The following is a 15724-nucleotide window of genomic DNA, read 5'->3' as shown; positions in this document are numbered from 1 at the left end:
TTTTTTTTTGAAAAATATATATAAGAAAGAAATCGTTCATTTAATTTCTCTGTTACTCCTCATTAAGCCATTGGTCGCTGGAACTTCATTTACAATTTAATTAAATTATATTTATCTAATTACTCGGGTAAGAACATTCATTTCTCTTTTTTCTAACACATCCAATTACCGTACATACATATATTCATCTTTTCGACCCCGATTTTAGAAGTTAAGTAAATTTTGAGTGATATTTGATAATACAAAGTTGAAGTGAAGTGTTAATATAATTTGAAGCCGTATGTTGCAACATCAAAATTTACTTAGAACATGTGAACTATATAGGGGTCGTAAAGTGTAATATGTTCAGACATGAGAATAATGTATACTATTATTTCTTTTAATCTAGGGTATTGTGGTCAAAATTCTGTCAATTTCCCTAGAAACAGATTGGCCACAATACTCCCAAAGTTCTGGCAATACATATTCCCAAAAATCTCATCATCCAAATCCGACACGTGGTAACTCAGCCTATCAAAACCAAAAGGGAATTTTTTGGTTATGTTAAATACCACCAGATGACCACGTGAAAGAGTGAGTACACAAACCACATAACCAGCTTTCATAAAGTTATAACTTTTCGACAAGGGCAAAATGACAAGAATTAAAGAAACCAACAAATAATATCCTAAATGTACATATAAAATATTTTATTCCAAAAAAACAAATTCTAAAAATAACCTATATTGTTCAAATTCAATCAATGCACATGGTGCAGATGTAAACTAGTGTCAAAACGATTAACTATCTTGTTGATTCAAAAGAAAAATGGTTGGAAGTTTAAACACAGGATATACAATTGAAGCATAATTTTAGGCGCTTACTCTTAATGTAAATCTTGTTAATAATATCAAAAACTTCATTATTATCTAGACGAACAAAGAAAAGTAACAGAACACTATTTGATCCACAAACGTAAAAAAAATACATTTCAAAATATCAATATACGGAATCAAAGCTCCTACAAAATTAATATATATATATATATCTAAAATAAATAAGTTATATTAAAACATATAAATAATTATACTCCTAGTGATAAATCAAATATATTGCCTGTACAGTATTTCATGTAAAATAGTTGAATATTCATATGAGTTAACCAAATAGTTTTTTTTTATTTAAATACCTAATTCTAAATATTTTTGTTTCTTTTTCTATGCATATTCATAAATATTTTATATGGAATATTCTCTATCCACTTTACCTTTATTATCACGCTAATAGTTAAGAAACATTATATTTTAGATGCTAAAAGAAATGAACAAACTTTCAAGAATAAATACCATTATATGAGATATTATGAACAATACCAAAATGTGCTAAAATAATTTAATCATGGACTGAAGGTAATTGTCGGTTGGTTAGTGTATGTTTGGGGTATCTTTGAATAATAATAAATGGAGAGAAGATACCATGGTTGACCATAGAGTCATAAGGGGTGGGTTCCATTTGAGGCATGTCATCTTAGTCTCACAAAAAGGGGAATCTAACATCATTCACTTCAAAGTATGAAAGCAAGAAAACAGTAAGTTGTAATGCATCCGTCAACTAGTTGATTTTCTCTTATTTCATGTAAATTTAGAGTTTCAGTATATTATTAAAAATAATAACCATGGTACAAAATAACAATGAAATTAAATGTACAATCAGTCGGAGAAACAACCCCCCCATCCGGCGAGCTTAGCCGAAGCCTAGTCCACCATGTACCATCTCCGCACCATAGGATTGTCACATTATTTTCAATTTTGACAAAAAGGACACTTACATTAGAGCCTTTTGCCGGATTAACATTCTTGATGAGAATTTATTTGATGTACATATGTAAATAGTTGGTGTGTCTTTTAATACCCTCAGCATTTATGCTAATTACTTACTAAATGTTGCTGAAAATTTTTTTCAGCAACTTTTCCTTTATACAACTTTCAAAATTTGAAACATTTGTAATAATTTGGTCTGTTCCAGTACTGCAAGAATCTACTAATTTCTACTATTTTTTCCGATAACATAAAGGAAAAAATGTTATCGTAGTAAAACATGGTAGCTTCTTGCAGGTTCTGGAACAGAGCAATTATTACAAATTATCGAGTACGCATACACACTTAGTATATGCAATGGAATTGACATTTGAAATCCAATGGATTTATTAAATCCAATGTAAATCCATGTAAAATTAATTTATAAAATCGGCCGAAAATATATATGGGAGCTATATCTCTTATTTCTAATCCGAATTTGGTGACATTTTCCAAATTGTATAAAAATCGGACAGAATTTGCGTGCACCAAATGCCTCAAAGATATATGGGGGCCTATATCCAAATCTGAACCGATTTTTACCTTTGGCCAAAAAAGCTATCTTCCCCAATTTTCATGCGAATCGGACAATAAATGCGACATGCGTAAATCGATTTAGAAAGTTATTATTGGTCTGTTCCAGTACTGCAAGAATCTACTAATTTTTACTACTTTTTCCGATATCATAAAGGGAAAATTGTTATCGTAGTAAAAAGTAGTAGCTTCTTGCAGGTTCTGGAACAGAGCATATATGTATATCCCTAAAAGGAACTATGGGTCTATCTCGTTTCCGTTGGCATGTTACAAACTAATGCACAAAGACATAATACCCCTTAGTACAAGGTGGTGTAGGGTATAAACATGCCAATCTGTGTTCAAATTCCTAAAAAATTCGTAATTTATGTACGTTTGTTTCTACACGTTAAAATCTGCTACTGCACAAAATAAACAAATAAATCCCCATTTTAAATGTTTTAAAAACTGGAGTATGCTTTAGAGAGCTTAAATGAAACACACATTTGTTTGTGCCTAAAAGTATGCTTTGCGCTTCACCCTCAGTATTGTATTATTTCCCCGTGTTAACATCCCATGTTTCCTTATGTTGAGTACATTAAACAAAACGAAAAATGTGGGAAAATATTTTAGTTTTTCTTTCATTAATTTGTACCAATTTTATTTAGATTTTGTTTACAATGATTTTTTTTTTACTAATTTTTATAATTTTAAATTATTTGATACAGTTGTTTTTGATTTATCAATTTTGTTCAAGTTTCTTGTGTAAAGTTAAAGTAGTTTGTAGGTTATACTTGTAGTAATGGTGTGAAATATTGTTTTTTAAAAATATACAATTTATATAGGAATTATATTGGTTTGTTGTTGTTGTTTTTTCAGTAAATAAATAAACACTTAATGTTTAAAAAACGTTTCAATTGTTTTGTTTTACATATCCTGTGTTGTATTGTTTTTTTTGTGTTTGTTTACTATGAAATAATTTAACAAATAATAATAAAAAATTAATAACTACTATACTATATACGTATGTATGCAGCAATTATGTATCGTGTATATAATAATATATATGTATGTATAACTATAACATAAATCCCTTCCTTGTTGTTGTTGTTGCTGCTGATTACTTCAAGATTTCAATCAAATGATCGATGCGATTGTGAAGAAACGTTTTGCAAAGCTTTGATAGCTAGTTATTTAGCCTTAAAAGACTCTACAGCCATTTAGCATAGTTTGTATATCCAATGCTCAAGGGATTGGAAGAAGGAAAAAATGCCGTCCAGTATCAGTTTGGGATTCATTTCCTTCTTCCCTTTACACTTCATGACCTAAACTTAAATGCCGTTTACAATTACAGTTTTGTTTCTTCTTCTGCTGAAGCCAACATAAATTTAGTGTGCCTTTTGCCTATTTAAGTGCGTCCATCATTATCACGCCAAAACAACATTTAACATTTTGTCATTTGCTTTCCAAGCTGGTTCTCTTAATATTCAGTCGGTTTTCTGTTGTTGACCAGTCCATTTTTGGAGGGGGTTTCAAATTTGTTGTTGCCTTTTGTTGTTTGATAAAATGGCAATATTGCCTCTGCTAAATTACTATTATTGGCCGCCACTTGTTGCTTGTTTTATTTTTCCATCATCACAGTTATCGACTTTTGCATCATTTTCTTCTTGTTCCTCGTTGTCAGCATCAACACCATCATCCACTTCTTCTTCATTATCATAGTATTTCTTGTCGTTACCATATTTAAAAGTATCGCCTGAATTTGGTCATATGCTTTCACAACAACCATTCAAATGCTTCTGTATGGCCAATGGTATGAAATCTTTTGTCTTTGTATGATTGCCTTGGCCCAGCAATGTTGGTTCAATTAGATTGCCTTTTTGAATGGCTTCGATTTTCTTAAGAATATCATAATTAATGCTATCACTAACAATGGAATCTTTCCTGGAAAACCAAACAAAAAATATAAAAATTATTAATACCGATTTTCAAAGAGGCCAATATATTTTAACTTACTTATAGTCGGGATGTTTCAAGACCTGCTCTCTCATCCAGGTGGCAGTTGTCACCAGCTCACCAGAGGCTCTTCTTTCAATAAAACGTAAATATTGTTCAATTGTGCAATGGGTGTCTGTATCGACTTCCATCGACTGTAAGTAACTGCGTATCAAAGGCACCAAACCAGGAAAACCATCGGCCTGAAAATGGATTATATCAATTATTAGTGATTTGAAACATATAAGGAATTTGTGCTGTCTTAGGCTAAACAAAGGGGATTGAATACGACCAAAAGTGTGCCTCATTGAAAAAATTGTTTTAGATCCTGTTTGAGGAAATTTGGGGTCGATCTGCCAACGTTTGTCCGTCAGTCTAGGTGGCCATCATTGTTTCCAAATTAAGTTTAAGTTTGCAGGAGGACCATATAGGGCCATGTTTTGATATATCGTTCAGTTTTGCGTATTTTGAAAGTTTTCAGCGATATTTTTCAAGGGAATCATTTATCAGGGTGTCTGGAAGCACCCTTTCTTTTAGAAAGGCTCTATAGAGGCACTCTTTCTTCCAGAAAGGCTCTATAGAAGCACCCTTTCTTCCAGAAAGGCTCTATAGAAGCACCCTTTCTTTTAGAAAGGCTCTATAGAAGCACCCTTTCTCTTAGAAAGGCTCTATAGAAGCACCCTTTCTTTCAGAAAGGCTTCATAGAAGCACACTTTCTTTCAGAAATGCTATATAGAAGTACCCTTTCTTTTAGAAAGGATCTATAGAAGCACCTTTTCTTTCAGAAAGGGGCTATAGAAGCACCCTTTCTTTCAGAAAGGGTCTATAGAAGCAACCTTTCTTTCAGGAAGGGTCTATAGAAGCACCATTTCTTTCAGGAAGGGTCTACAAAAACACTTTTCTTTCAGAAAGGCTCTATAGAAGCACCCTTACTTTCAGAAAAGCTCTATAGAAGCTCCCTTACTTTCAGAAAAGCTCTATAGAAGCTCCCTTACTTTCAGAAAACCTCTATAGAAGCACCCTTTCTTTCAGAAAGGCTTATAGAAGCACCCTTTCTTTCAGAAAGGCTTATAGAAGCACCCTTTCTTTCAAAAAGGCTATATAGAAGCAATCTTTCATTCAGAAAGGGTCTATAGAATCAACCTTTCTTTCAGGAAGGGTCTATAGAAGCACCCTATCATTCAGGAATGGTCTATAGAAGCACCCTTTTTTCAGCAAGGCTCTATAGAAGCACCCTTTCTTTCAGAAAGAGTCTATAGTAGCACCCTTTCTTTCAAAAAGGCTCTATAGAAGCAATCTTTCTTTCAGAAAGGGTCTATAGAATCAACCTTTCTTTCAGGAAGGGTCTATAGAAGCACTATTTCTTTCAGGAATTGTCTATAAAAGCACCCTTTCTTTCTGGAAGGGTCTATAGAAGTACCCTTTCTTTCAGAAAGGCTCTATAGAAGTACCCTTTCGTTCAGAAAGACTCTATAGAAGCACCCTTTCTTTCAGGCAGGGTCTATAGAAGCACCCTTTCTTTCAGACAGGGTCTATAGAAGCACCCTTTCTTTCAGACAGGGTCTATAGAAGCACCCTTTCTTTCAATCAGGGTCTATAGAAACACCCTTTCTTCAGGAAGGGTTTACAGAAACACCCTTTCTTTCAGGAGGGGTCGATAGAAGCACCCTTTCTACAGGAAGGGTTTATAGAAGCACCCTTTCTTCAGAAAGGATAAAAAAACACCCTTTCTTTCAGAAAGGATCTATAGAAACACCCTTTCTTTCAGAAAGGATCTATAGAAACACCCTTTCTTTCAGAAAGGATCTATAGAAACACCCTTTCTTTCAGAAAGGATCTATAGAAACACCCTTTCTTTCAGAAAGGATCTATAGAAACACCCTTTCTTTCAGAAAGGATCTATAGAAACACCCTTTCTTTCAGAAAGGATCTATAGAAACACCCTTTCTTGCAGGAAGGGTCTATATGAGCACTCTTTAATTCACAAGGCGTCCATAGAAGCACCCTTTCATTCGCAAGGGGTCTATAGAAGCACCCTTTCTTTCAGTAAGGGTCTATAGGAGCACCCTTTCTTTCAGGAAGGGTCTATAGAAGCACCCTTTCTTTCAGAAAGGGTCTATAGAAGCACCCTTTCTTTCAGGAAGGGTCTATAGGAGCACACTTTCTTTCAGGAAGGGTCTATAGGAGCACCCTTTCTTTCAGGAAGGGTCTATAGGAGCACCCTTTCTTTCAGGAAGGGTCTATAGGAGCACCCTTTCTTTCAGGAAGGATCTATAGGAGCACCCTTTCTTTCAGGAAGGGTCTATAGGAGCACACTTTCTTTCAGGAAGGGTCTATAGGAGCACCCTTTCTTTCAGGAAGGGTCTATAGGAGCACCCTTTCTTTCAGAAAGGGTCTATAGGAGCACCCTTTCTTTCAGGAAGGGTCTATAGGAGCACCCTTTCTTTCAGGAAGGTCTATAGGAGCACCCTTTCTTTCAGGAAGGGTCTATAAGAGCACCCTTTCTTTCAGAAAGACTCTATAGAAGCACCCTTTCTTTCAGAAAGGGTCTATAGGAGCACTCTTTCAGGAAAGGTCTATGGAAGCACACTTTCTTTCAGAAAGGGTCTATGGAAGCACCCTTTCTCTTAAAAGGATCTATAGAAGCATCCTCTCATTCACAAATAGTCTATAGAAGCATCCTTTCTTTCAGAAAGGGTCTATAGAAGTAACCGCATGCACCCTGCGTTGGGCCCACACGGAATGTCAACCGTAATGCCTAAGCAACGAGATGAACCTGGCGTTGACTATTTGGTTTTTCAATTTATCGTTAGCCACCCATATTGTACCAAAAGCCTGAAAAGTTAGCAGGGTGGTGCCGCTTCTATAGTCAGGCAAGTATCTACATTGCTGACCAAGAACAGTTTTTCCATCTGAGAAATATGAAAATATCCGCCCCTAAATCCACTGTCACACTGTTCACCACATGGACGGTTGAAAAAAAGGTTCCCCATGGACATATTGTTCAATACAGTCCTGATTCCGACCACTAACTACCCCAAGCTATTGGTTGTAACCAGTGAACTGCAACCGGTGCCATTTTTTGATTTGCGGTTGCGTTGTTCTTGTTTCCTGTTCTCGCATACCCTATCCAATTTAACAGTACTATTCTCTATTCATTCGGTGGTTGTTTTTAACATTCCCTCTGTAAAATTAATGATTTGTTTATGAAATGATTTTATACACTACCTTGTTGCGGTGCTTCAAAGCAGGCCTCTGGTTGTAACGTTCGACAGCATGTTTAAGTCGTCCGCACAAGCTATTTGCAAAAAGATCAGAAGTAGGAAAAAGGTGCTCAAGTCACTGGCCGGCATTACTTGGAATGCAGAGAAGCAAGCTATGCGGCGCTACGCCGTGGAATAATGTTTAAACCTGCCAAAATGCCGACCTGAGGATTGCAATATAGTGATTCCTCAAGATAACATGGTACGACTGCATGAAAAGGCGATGATTTCACCGTTGCATCAGCACATCAAAATGTAGTCGATGCAGTAATTGCTTGGGTTTTACAGTCATGAGCATCCCTGCCACAATCTCTAAATCAACGAGCCTATCAGGCATGCCTACCCAGCAAACCAAATGTCGGATGTCCGGCACATCAGAACAATTTCGGAAGCACAATCGTACAGATTTCGTTCCGTTTTCTGTACGATTTTTCGTAGGTGAATTCGTACAGATTTCGTTCAGATTTCGGTACGAATTCGGATCGATATGTCGAAAACAAATTTCCCTTCACACAACAACCTTTTGTATATATCTAACAAGCAACATTTTAGTTTGTTGTTTGTTGTCGCCTTAACAGGTAAACATGAAGAAAAACAAACTGGTTGGTTATAAAATTCGCATATATAATTTTTAAATATTTTAAATATAAATGCAACATATAATAATTCAAGCTAGTGATGATAGACTCAACATATTCGTACACAAAGTTTACATTGTTCCACTATAACTACAAAATGATAACAGTGAAAATCATTAGTTACATTTGAAATTCCAATAAAAAAACATAACAAAAAATTTATCAATAAAAAAAGAGCCGTCAGAGAAAAAAATTTTCCTTCAACATTCCTACGACATTATTCCAAAATCGTTCAGAAATCTTTACGAAGATTCGGAAGATAACTCAGATTTTCATACAACATTAGTACAAAATCATTCAGAAATCTGTACGAAAATTCGGAGGAAAAAATTCGCAATCCGAATTTCCCAAGGATTTTCTTCCGATTTCGTTCCGAATTCTGACCGAAATCGATCCGATTTCGCTCGACATTTCGTTCCGATATTATGTCAACCACTTCATACAACTTTCGTTAAGATATAGTTACGATTTCGGATCAGATATCGGACGAAACGTCCGAATTTTTTTCAGATTTCGTTACGATGTCGGTACGATTAGTTTGCTGGGTAGGCACCATTCACACTGTTGCAGTTGCACAGGCAGTTCAAAGGTATTGTTTGAAAGGTGTACTCGCAATTGAAAGTTCTTAGTGAAAAACATTTTGCACAAATTTTTACAAAATTTCGAGGGTCCAGGCAAACCTAATGTTATAAGTCAACAATGTGCAAAACAGCCTCAAAGTATGCTATAAAAATTGTTGCAATTTATAACAATATGCATGCATGTAGGATAAATTAAATATTTAATGAAGACGAGTTTAATACCAAAATCCAAAAAAAAAAAAAAACAAGTAAAAAAGTTTCAGTCGGCTTTGCCGACAGAGATATACCCTCAGCCTGTGTATATTAAAACAATTTTTTCTCAAAAAACGCATGTATTTAGGGGGTTTTAAAAAAAGAATGGATCTCCAGCCACCTCATACGGTACCATAGGACTTGCCCCTGAAAAAACTTTTACCATCGCAATTGAGGCAGCGAATGCAAGTTGCTTAAACAAAAGTCAAAGTGATTCCATATCAGGTCTTAAAGTGTATTTATCCGAAATTTTGTGTGGGAGGTACCGGATGTAGTGGACAAATATTAGACCATATTTGAACCTGATCTACAGTCTGTCGCAAAAGTTAGTATACACCGTGGAAACCAAAATGTATTAGGGATAAATATCACTATAACGTATTGAAAACCACAAACAATTAGTTTTATTTGATAGACAAGAAGATTGTCTTCCGTAATAACAATTAAAAGTGCGCAATATTTGCATACATTACCAAATGTACGGTTCGAATCCCAAAAATACCAAAATTTATGTCGCAAAAGTTAGTATACAACGGAGAATCCTCGTGGAACTGTGTAAAAAATTCTTGATATTTTTTAACAAAATTAAACTAAATCTGTACTTAAGATCATAAAGAGTATATTAATTGGTTTTAATGGCAGTTATAGTACTTATAGTGACAAGTCCAACGTACACTGGATCGTAAAATCCACAAAAAATGGTCATCTACAAATACAACAACTGTAGCGACAAAATTCCGGGATCTTATGTCCTGTTTATGGATTCTAAAGCCATGAAATGCTCAGAAAAGCTCTAAAGTTTCAATATGGGGTGATCTTGATCGAGTTTCGGCTTGTCCTGTTTGAAAAAACGGGAATTTCTTGAAGAAAACCCATACTTTGGGGCCGTTGTCCTTTTGAAACATGTAATAATCCTTAATCCTTACACATAAGGACTTTCCTTTTCAGTTAATTTTTCTCACAAATTATGTCCCTTTTCACATTCCCACCAAAAATAAATAGTAGGAGAACCTCAAGTTCGGGTGTAAGCCCTACAGTGATACTCCACCACCACAGAAGGATATGATAGCTCATTTAACATTTTAATACAGAGCTTTCTCTACTGTTATAACGCATGGATTGTGTAAAAACGTTCTGAAAAGCTTTGTTCGCTTCACTTAGGACCAAAATACAACTAAATGGATCAGTTAGAAGTAGTTCATTAGACATTAGTCGCACATTAGACTGGGGACACGAGAAGCATGTTCGATACTGCTAAAAGGCCAGTAGGACAGTGTAACTGTGGGGCTTACAACGGACCTTGAGGTTCTTCTACTATTTACTTTTTGTGGGAATATGAAAAGGGGCAACATTTGTGAGAAAATTAACTCAAAAGTAAAGTCCTTATGTGTAAGGATTAAGGATTATTACATGTTTCAAAAGGAAAATGGCCTCAAAAGTATGGGTTTCCTTCAAGAAATTCCCGTTTTTCAAACAGGACTAGCCGAAACTCGATCAAGATCACCCTATATTGAAATTTAGAGCTTTTCTGAGCATTTCATGGCTGTAGAATCCATATACAGGACATAACACCCGGAATTTTGTCGCTACAGTTGTTGTATTTGTAGATGACCATTTTTTTTGGATTTTACGATCCAATGTACGTTGGGCTTGTCACTATAAGTACAATAGCTGCCATTAAAACCGATTAATACACTCCTTATGATCTTAAGTACAGATTTAGTTTCATTTTGTTCAAAAATATCCAGAATTTTTTACACAGTTCCATGAGGATTCTCCGTTGTATACTAACTTTTGCGACATAAATTTTGGTCCTTTTGGGATTCGAACCGTTTATTTGCTAATGTATGCAAATATTGCGCACTTTTAATTGTTATTACGGAAGACAACCTTCTTGTCTATCAAATAAAACTAATTGTTTGTTGTTTTCAGTAAGTTATAGTGATATTTATCCCTAATACATTTTGGTTTCAACAGTGTATACTAACTTTTGCGACAGACTGTATACCTGGTAGATATATTAGGATGTGTAAAGTATGGACCAATTCGACCACTCCCTTCAAGAGTTACCGTACGAACAATTTACCGAACATTTTTGAACTTTTGTGGGGAAGGCACCTGGACCGATATGGCTTACCTTCGAACTTAAACTAAGTTTGCACAAAATATTACGAAGGCCACATTTTGGACCGAATCGGTTCATCCGTTCGGGAGTTACCTTCGCCTCCAACCACTACACACGGTGTCATAGGGGTGTTTTTGCAACTTTCAGGCTATTTTCTCAGGAAGTATGGACTTGCCCCTGATGAAACTTATACCGTCGTATGGGGGGCAGTGAATACAAGTTGCTAAAGAAAAAATCAAAGCGATTCGAGAGATGGCCCTAAACTGAACTTTTCGTAAATTTGTTGTGGGAGATACCTGAAGGAGTGGACCGATTGAGTCCATATTGAAACCTTATCTAACCCCCAGTTTTTGTAACTTATTTTTGTTCGTTCGTCTATATTCGTAATAATTTAGGCATTCATAGCTCAGCCCCCAGATGACATTCACATCTAATTTTTAGTATACCCGTTCCATATATCGTTAAGGATTCCTCATTTAAAAAATCAACGCTCTACATTTGCGCTAAAGCGAGTAAATCGATCTACAAAATTTGACAATTCGTGTGAGAAGAATAAAAATTTTTACACAAACTGGGGGTAAGTCTGGTACACGTTTCACGATGGGCAATGATGAACCAAATCGGTTACTCCCTTCAAGAGTTATCGTGCGCACAAATTTTCCAAACATTTTCGAACTTTTGTGGGGTAGGTACCGGAAGGAGTGGACCGATATAGCCCATCTTCGAACTTAAACTAAGTTTTGTGAAAATATTACGAAAGCCAAAATTTGAATCGAATCGGTTCATCCCTTCGAGAGTTATCGTGCGCTCCAGCCAGACAGACAGACGGACGGACATTGCTCAATCGACTCCAAATTGTCTGAAACACATTTCGTCCAAACATACTTGGGGTCTAAAACCATTATTTCGATGAGGCACATTTTGCCCGTATGAAAGTGTATATACCCTCGTTAGCTTAACCCAGATATGCCCAGCGTCCTATATATACCCAGTAAAATTAAATGGAAGTGATTCCATGTGAAATCATGATTTCACTGGTTCTTTTGCATGAGTGCGAAAGGAGTCGTGAAAGATCCGATCTTTTTCATCGAATTTTCATGAGTGCAATTGAAGTCGTGAAAGATCCGATATTTTTCATCGGATTTTCATGAGTGAAATTGAAGTGGTGAAAGATCCGATCTTTGTCATAATATTGTCATGAGTTTAAAAAAAATTGATAAGTACCCGCGCAATAAATTATCAAATACTCATGTACGCGAATAATTGTGTACTTGCAAAAGTAATTGTTAAAATGAAAATAAAAGTCAGATGAAAGTGATCGATAGTGGCAAAATTTATATATTTTAATTAAAAATACAATGTAAATTGATATAAAACAAAAGAAAAATATATTTTGTGTTTGGAAACCTGTTTCGTTTTGTGGATATTAAAAAGAAGTATGAAAAACACACGATCTATAAACCACGAGCTCCACCAGCCGACCCCAAGACCGATATAGGAAAACATATCGTGCTGCAATTATTGGGTAGGCTGTGCCATGTCAACAGGATGGATAAAGATGCCACCGGTATATAAGTATGAGCCATTTGACGTTACGCCATCCGAGGTAAGAACAAAACTCCAATGGAAAGATCAAGTTCAATAAGATATCACAAAACATGGCATCCAAAGTTAGAGAAGCGAAGTAGAAGTTCGGTAAAATTAGTATAAAAGAGACCATAACATGGTAACTATTACAGGATAAACTTTTTTCTTTGAAATAAAATAACAGAATTCAAATTTATACTAGATTTCCCAAACGATGAGCTTGGTTCAGAGATTGACACATAATTTATCAAATATTGGAAAAACGGAACCCTTAAGTTGAAAGAAGTATCTTGCAGCCATCGGAAAAGATAAATATGATATTGCATCTTAATATAATATATACATAATTTTGAAAATTACATACAAAATAAAGAAAAATAACATCTGGCGATACAAATCATCTGCGCATTGTATTCTTATTAATTCAACAAATTACATAATTGTATTGCGAATTTTATTTCTGATTGGCGAAAATCCGGATCCAAAGCATTGGTGCAAGAAGCCATGACAATAAACTGGTGCAAGAAGCCATGACAATGAACTGGTGCAAGAAGCCATGACAATGAACTGGTGCAAGAAGCCATGACAATGAACTGATGCAAGATGCTATGACAATGAACTGGTGCAAAATGCCATGACAATGAACTGGTGCAAGATGCTATGACAATGAACTGGTGCAAGATGCTATGACGATGAACTGGTGCAAGATGATATGACAATGAGCTGGTGCAAGATTCTATGACGATGAACTGGTGCAAGATGCAATGACAATGAACTGGTGCAAAATGCTATGACAATGAATTCGTGAAATCATGTGTCACTCCCTTGTAAATGTCATTGGTGATTCACCTAAATTTTCACCTATGACATGTCACTTGCACCTATGATTCAACTCATGATTTGTCATCGAACATTTTCCTGGGCTACTATTTTTGAGTTTTGAGGTCTAGTTCATCGAAGTTGCCACCTATTGCTTACCCAGCAAAATTAAATGGAAGTGATTCCATGTGAAATCATGACTTCACTGGTTCTTTTGCATGAGTGCGAAAGGAGTCGTGAAAGATCCCATCTTTTTCATCGAATTTTCATGAATGCAATTGAAGTCGTGAAAGGTCCGATCTTTTTCATCGAATTTTCATGAGTGCAATCGAAGTCATGAAAGATCCGATCTTTTTCATCGAATTTTCATGAGTGCAATTGAAGTCGTGAAAGATCCGATCTTTGTCACAATATTATCATGAGTTCAAATAAATTGATAAGTAACCGCACAATAAATTATCAAATACTCATATACCCGAATAATTGTGTACTTGCAAAAGTAATTGTTAAAATGAAAATAAAAGTCAGATGAAAGTGGTCGATAGTGGCAAAATTTATATATTTTAATTAAAAATACAATGTAAATTTACATAAAACAAAAGAAAATTTTTTTTTTGTTTGGAAACCTGTTTCGTTTTGTGGATATTAAAAAGAAGTATGAAAAAGACCCGGTCTATAAACCACGAGCTTCCCCAGCCGACCAACACCGATATAGTAAAACATATCGAGCTGCAATTATTGGGTTGGTTGGGCCATGTTAACAGGATGGATAAAGATGCCACCGGCATATGAATACGAGCCATTTGACGTTATGCGACCCGAGGGAACAAAACTCCAATGGAAAGATCACGATATCACAAGCATGGCATGCAAAGTGAGAGAAGCAAAGTAGGAGATCGGTAAAATAAGTATAAAAGAGACCATAACGTGGTAACTATTACAGGATAAGCTTTTTCTTTTGAAATAAAATAACAGAATTCAAAATTATACTAGATTTCCCAAACGATGAGCTTGGTTCAGAGATTGACACATAATTTATCGAATATTGGAAAAACGGAACCCCCAAGTTGAAAGAAGTATCTTGCAGCCATCGGAAGAGATAAATATGATATTGCAGATTAATATAATATATAATTTTGAAAATTACATACAAAATAAAGAAAAATAACATCTGGCGATACAAATCATCTGCGCATTGTATTCTTATTAATTCAACAAATTACATAATTGTATTGCGTATTTTATTTCTGATTGGCAAAAATCCGGATCCAAAGCATTGGTGCAAGAAGCCATGACGATGAACTGGTGCAAGAAGCCATGACAATGAACTGGTGCAAGAAGCCATGACAATGAACCGGTGCAAGATGCTATGACAATGAACTGGTGCAAGATGCCGTGACAATGAACTTGTGCAAAATGCCATGACAATGAACTGGTGCAAAATGCCGTGACAATGAACTGGTGCAAAATGCCGTGACAATGAACTGGTGCAAAATGCCGTGACAATGAACTGGTGCAAAATGTCATGACAATGAACTGGTGCAAAATGCCATGACAATGAACAGGTGAAATCAGGTGTCACTCCCTTGTAAATTTCATCGGTGATTCACCTAAATTTGCACCTATGACAAGTCACTTGCACCTATGATTCAACTCATGATCTGTCATCGAACATTTTGCTGGGTAGTTTTTACAATGATTTGCGTTATGACCGATTAATTATTGGATAGTTTTATAACGAAAACATACACGATGTGGAGCCTACTACGAAAAAACGTTAACTAGATGCCGAAAAGGTGTCTTTGGACTATATGTCAAATGTTTTGTGTCCCATAACTCCCAGTTATAAGATAAAACCCTGTGTCCAAAAGTGGCCTTAAAAACCACTTTTTTCAAAAAATTTTTAAAAAACATATATGTAAACATACTGTTATTATTTCACATTTGCTTCTAAAATAATATAAAAATACTTTTAAAATGATAACGATCAAGCAATGGGCATATCTGGGTTAAATGCTGAGGGTATAAAAAAAAACTATTGCCTTAGCCGCCCACATCCATTCAATTTTTATTTTTGAGAACTAATTCCGAGGTACCGTTCAAAACGACTTCACAC

The 15724-nt window shown here is 35.5% G+C and overlaps 1 protein-coding gene across 1 annotated transcript in view; it reads right to left on the bottom strand.

Annotated features, from left to right (window-relative positions):
* Positions 1-2975: 2975 nt before the first annotated feature.
* LOC141398021 (glutamate--cysteine ligase-like) overlaps positions 2976-15724 on the bottom strand; it is an 88477-nt gene continuing 75728 nt past the window's right edge. The window contains exons 3-4 of the mRNA XM_073975121.1: positions 4365-4546; positions 2976-4292 (exon numbers count right to left, since the gene is read on the bottom strand). Of these exons, the coding sequence (XP_073831222.1) occupies positions 4115-4292; positions 4365-4546 (360 nt within the window). The 3' untranslated portion in view covers positions 2976-4114. The remainder of the gene's footprint in view (positions 4293-4364; positions 4547-15724) is intronic.

This window comes from Musca autumnalis, unplaced genomic scaffold (assembly GCF_047663935.1).
Source record: "Musca autumnalis isolate F117 unplaced genomic scaffold, ASM4766393v1 scaffold_3, whole genome shotgun sequence".
Lineage (NCBI taxonomy): Eukaryota > Metazoa > Arthropoda > Insecta > Diptera > Muscidae > Musca > Musca autumnalis.
Note: the sequence above shows the minus strand (reverse complement) of the source record. Positions and strands in the feature narration are given on the sequence as shown.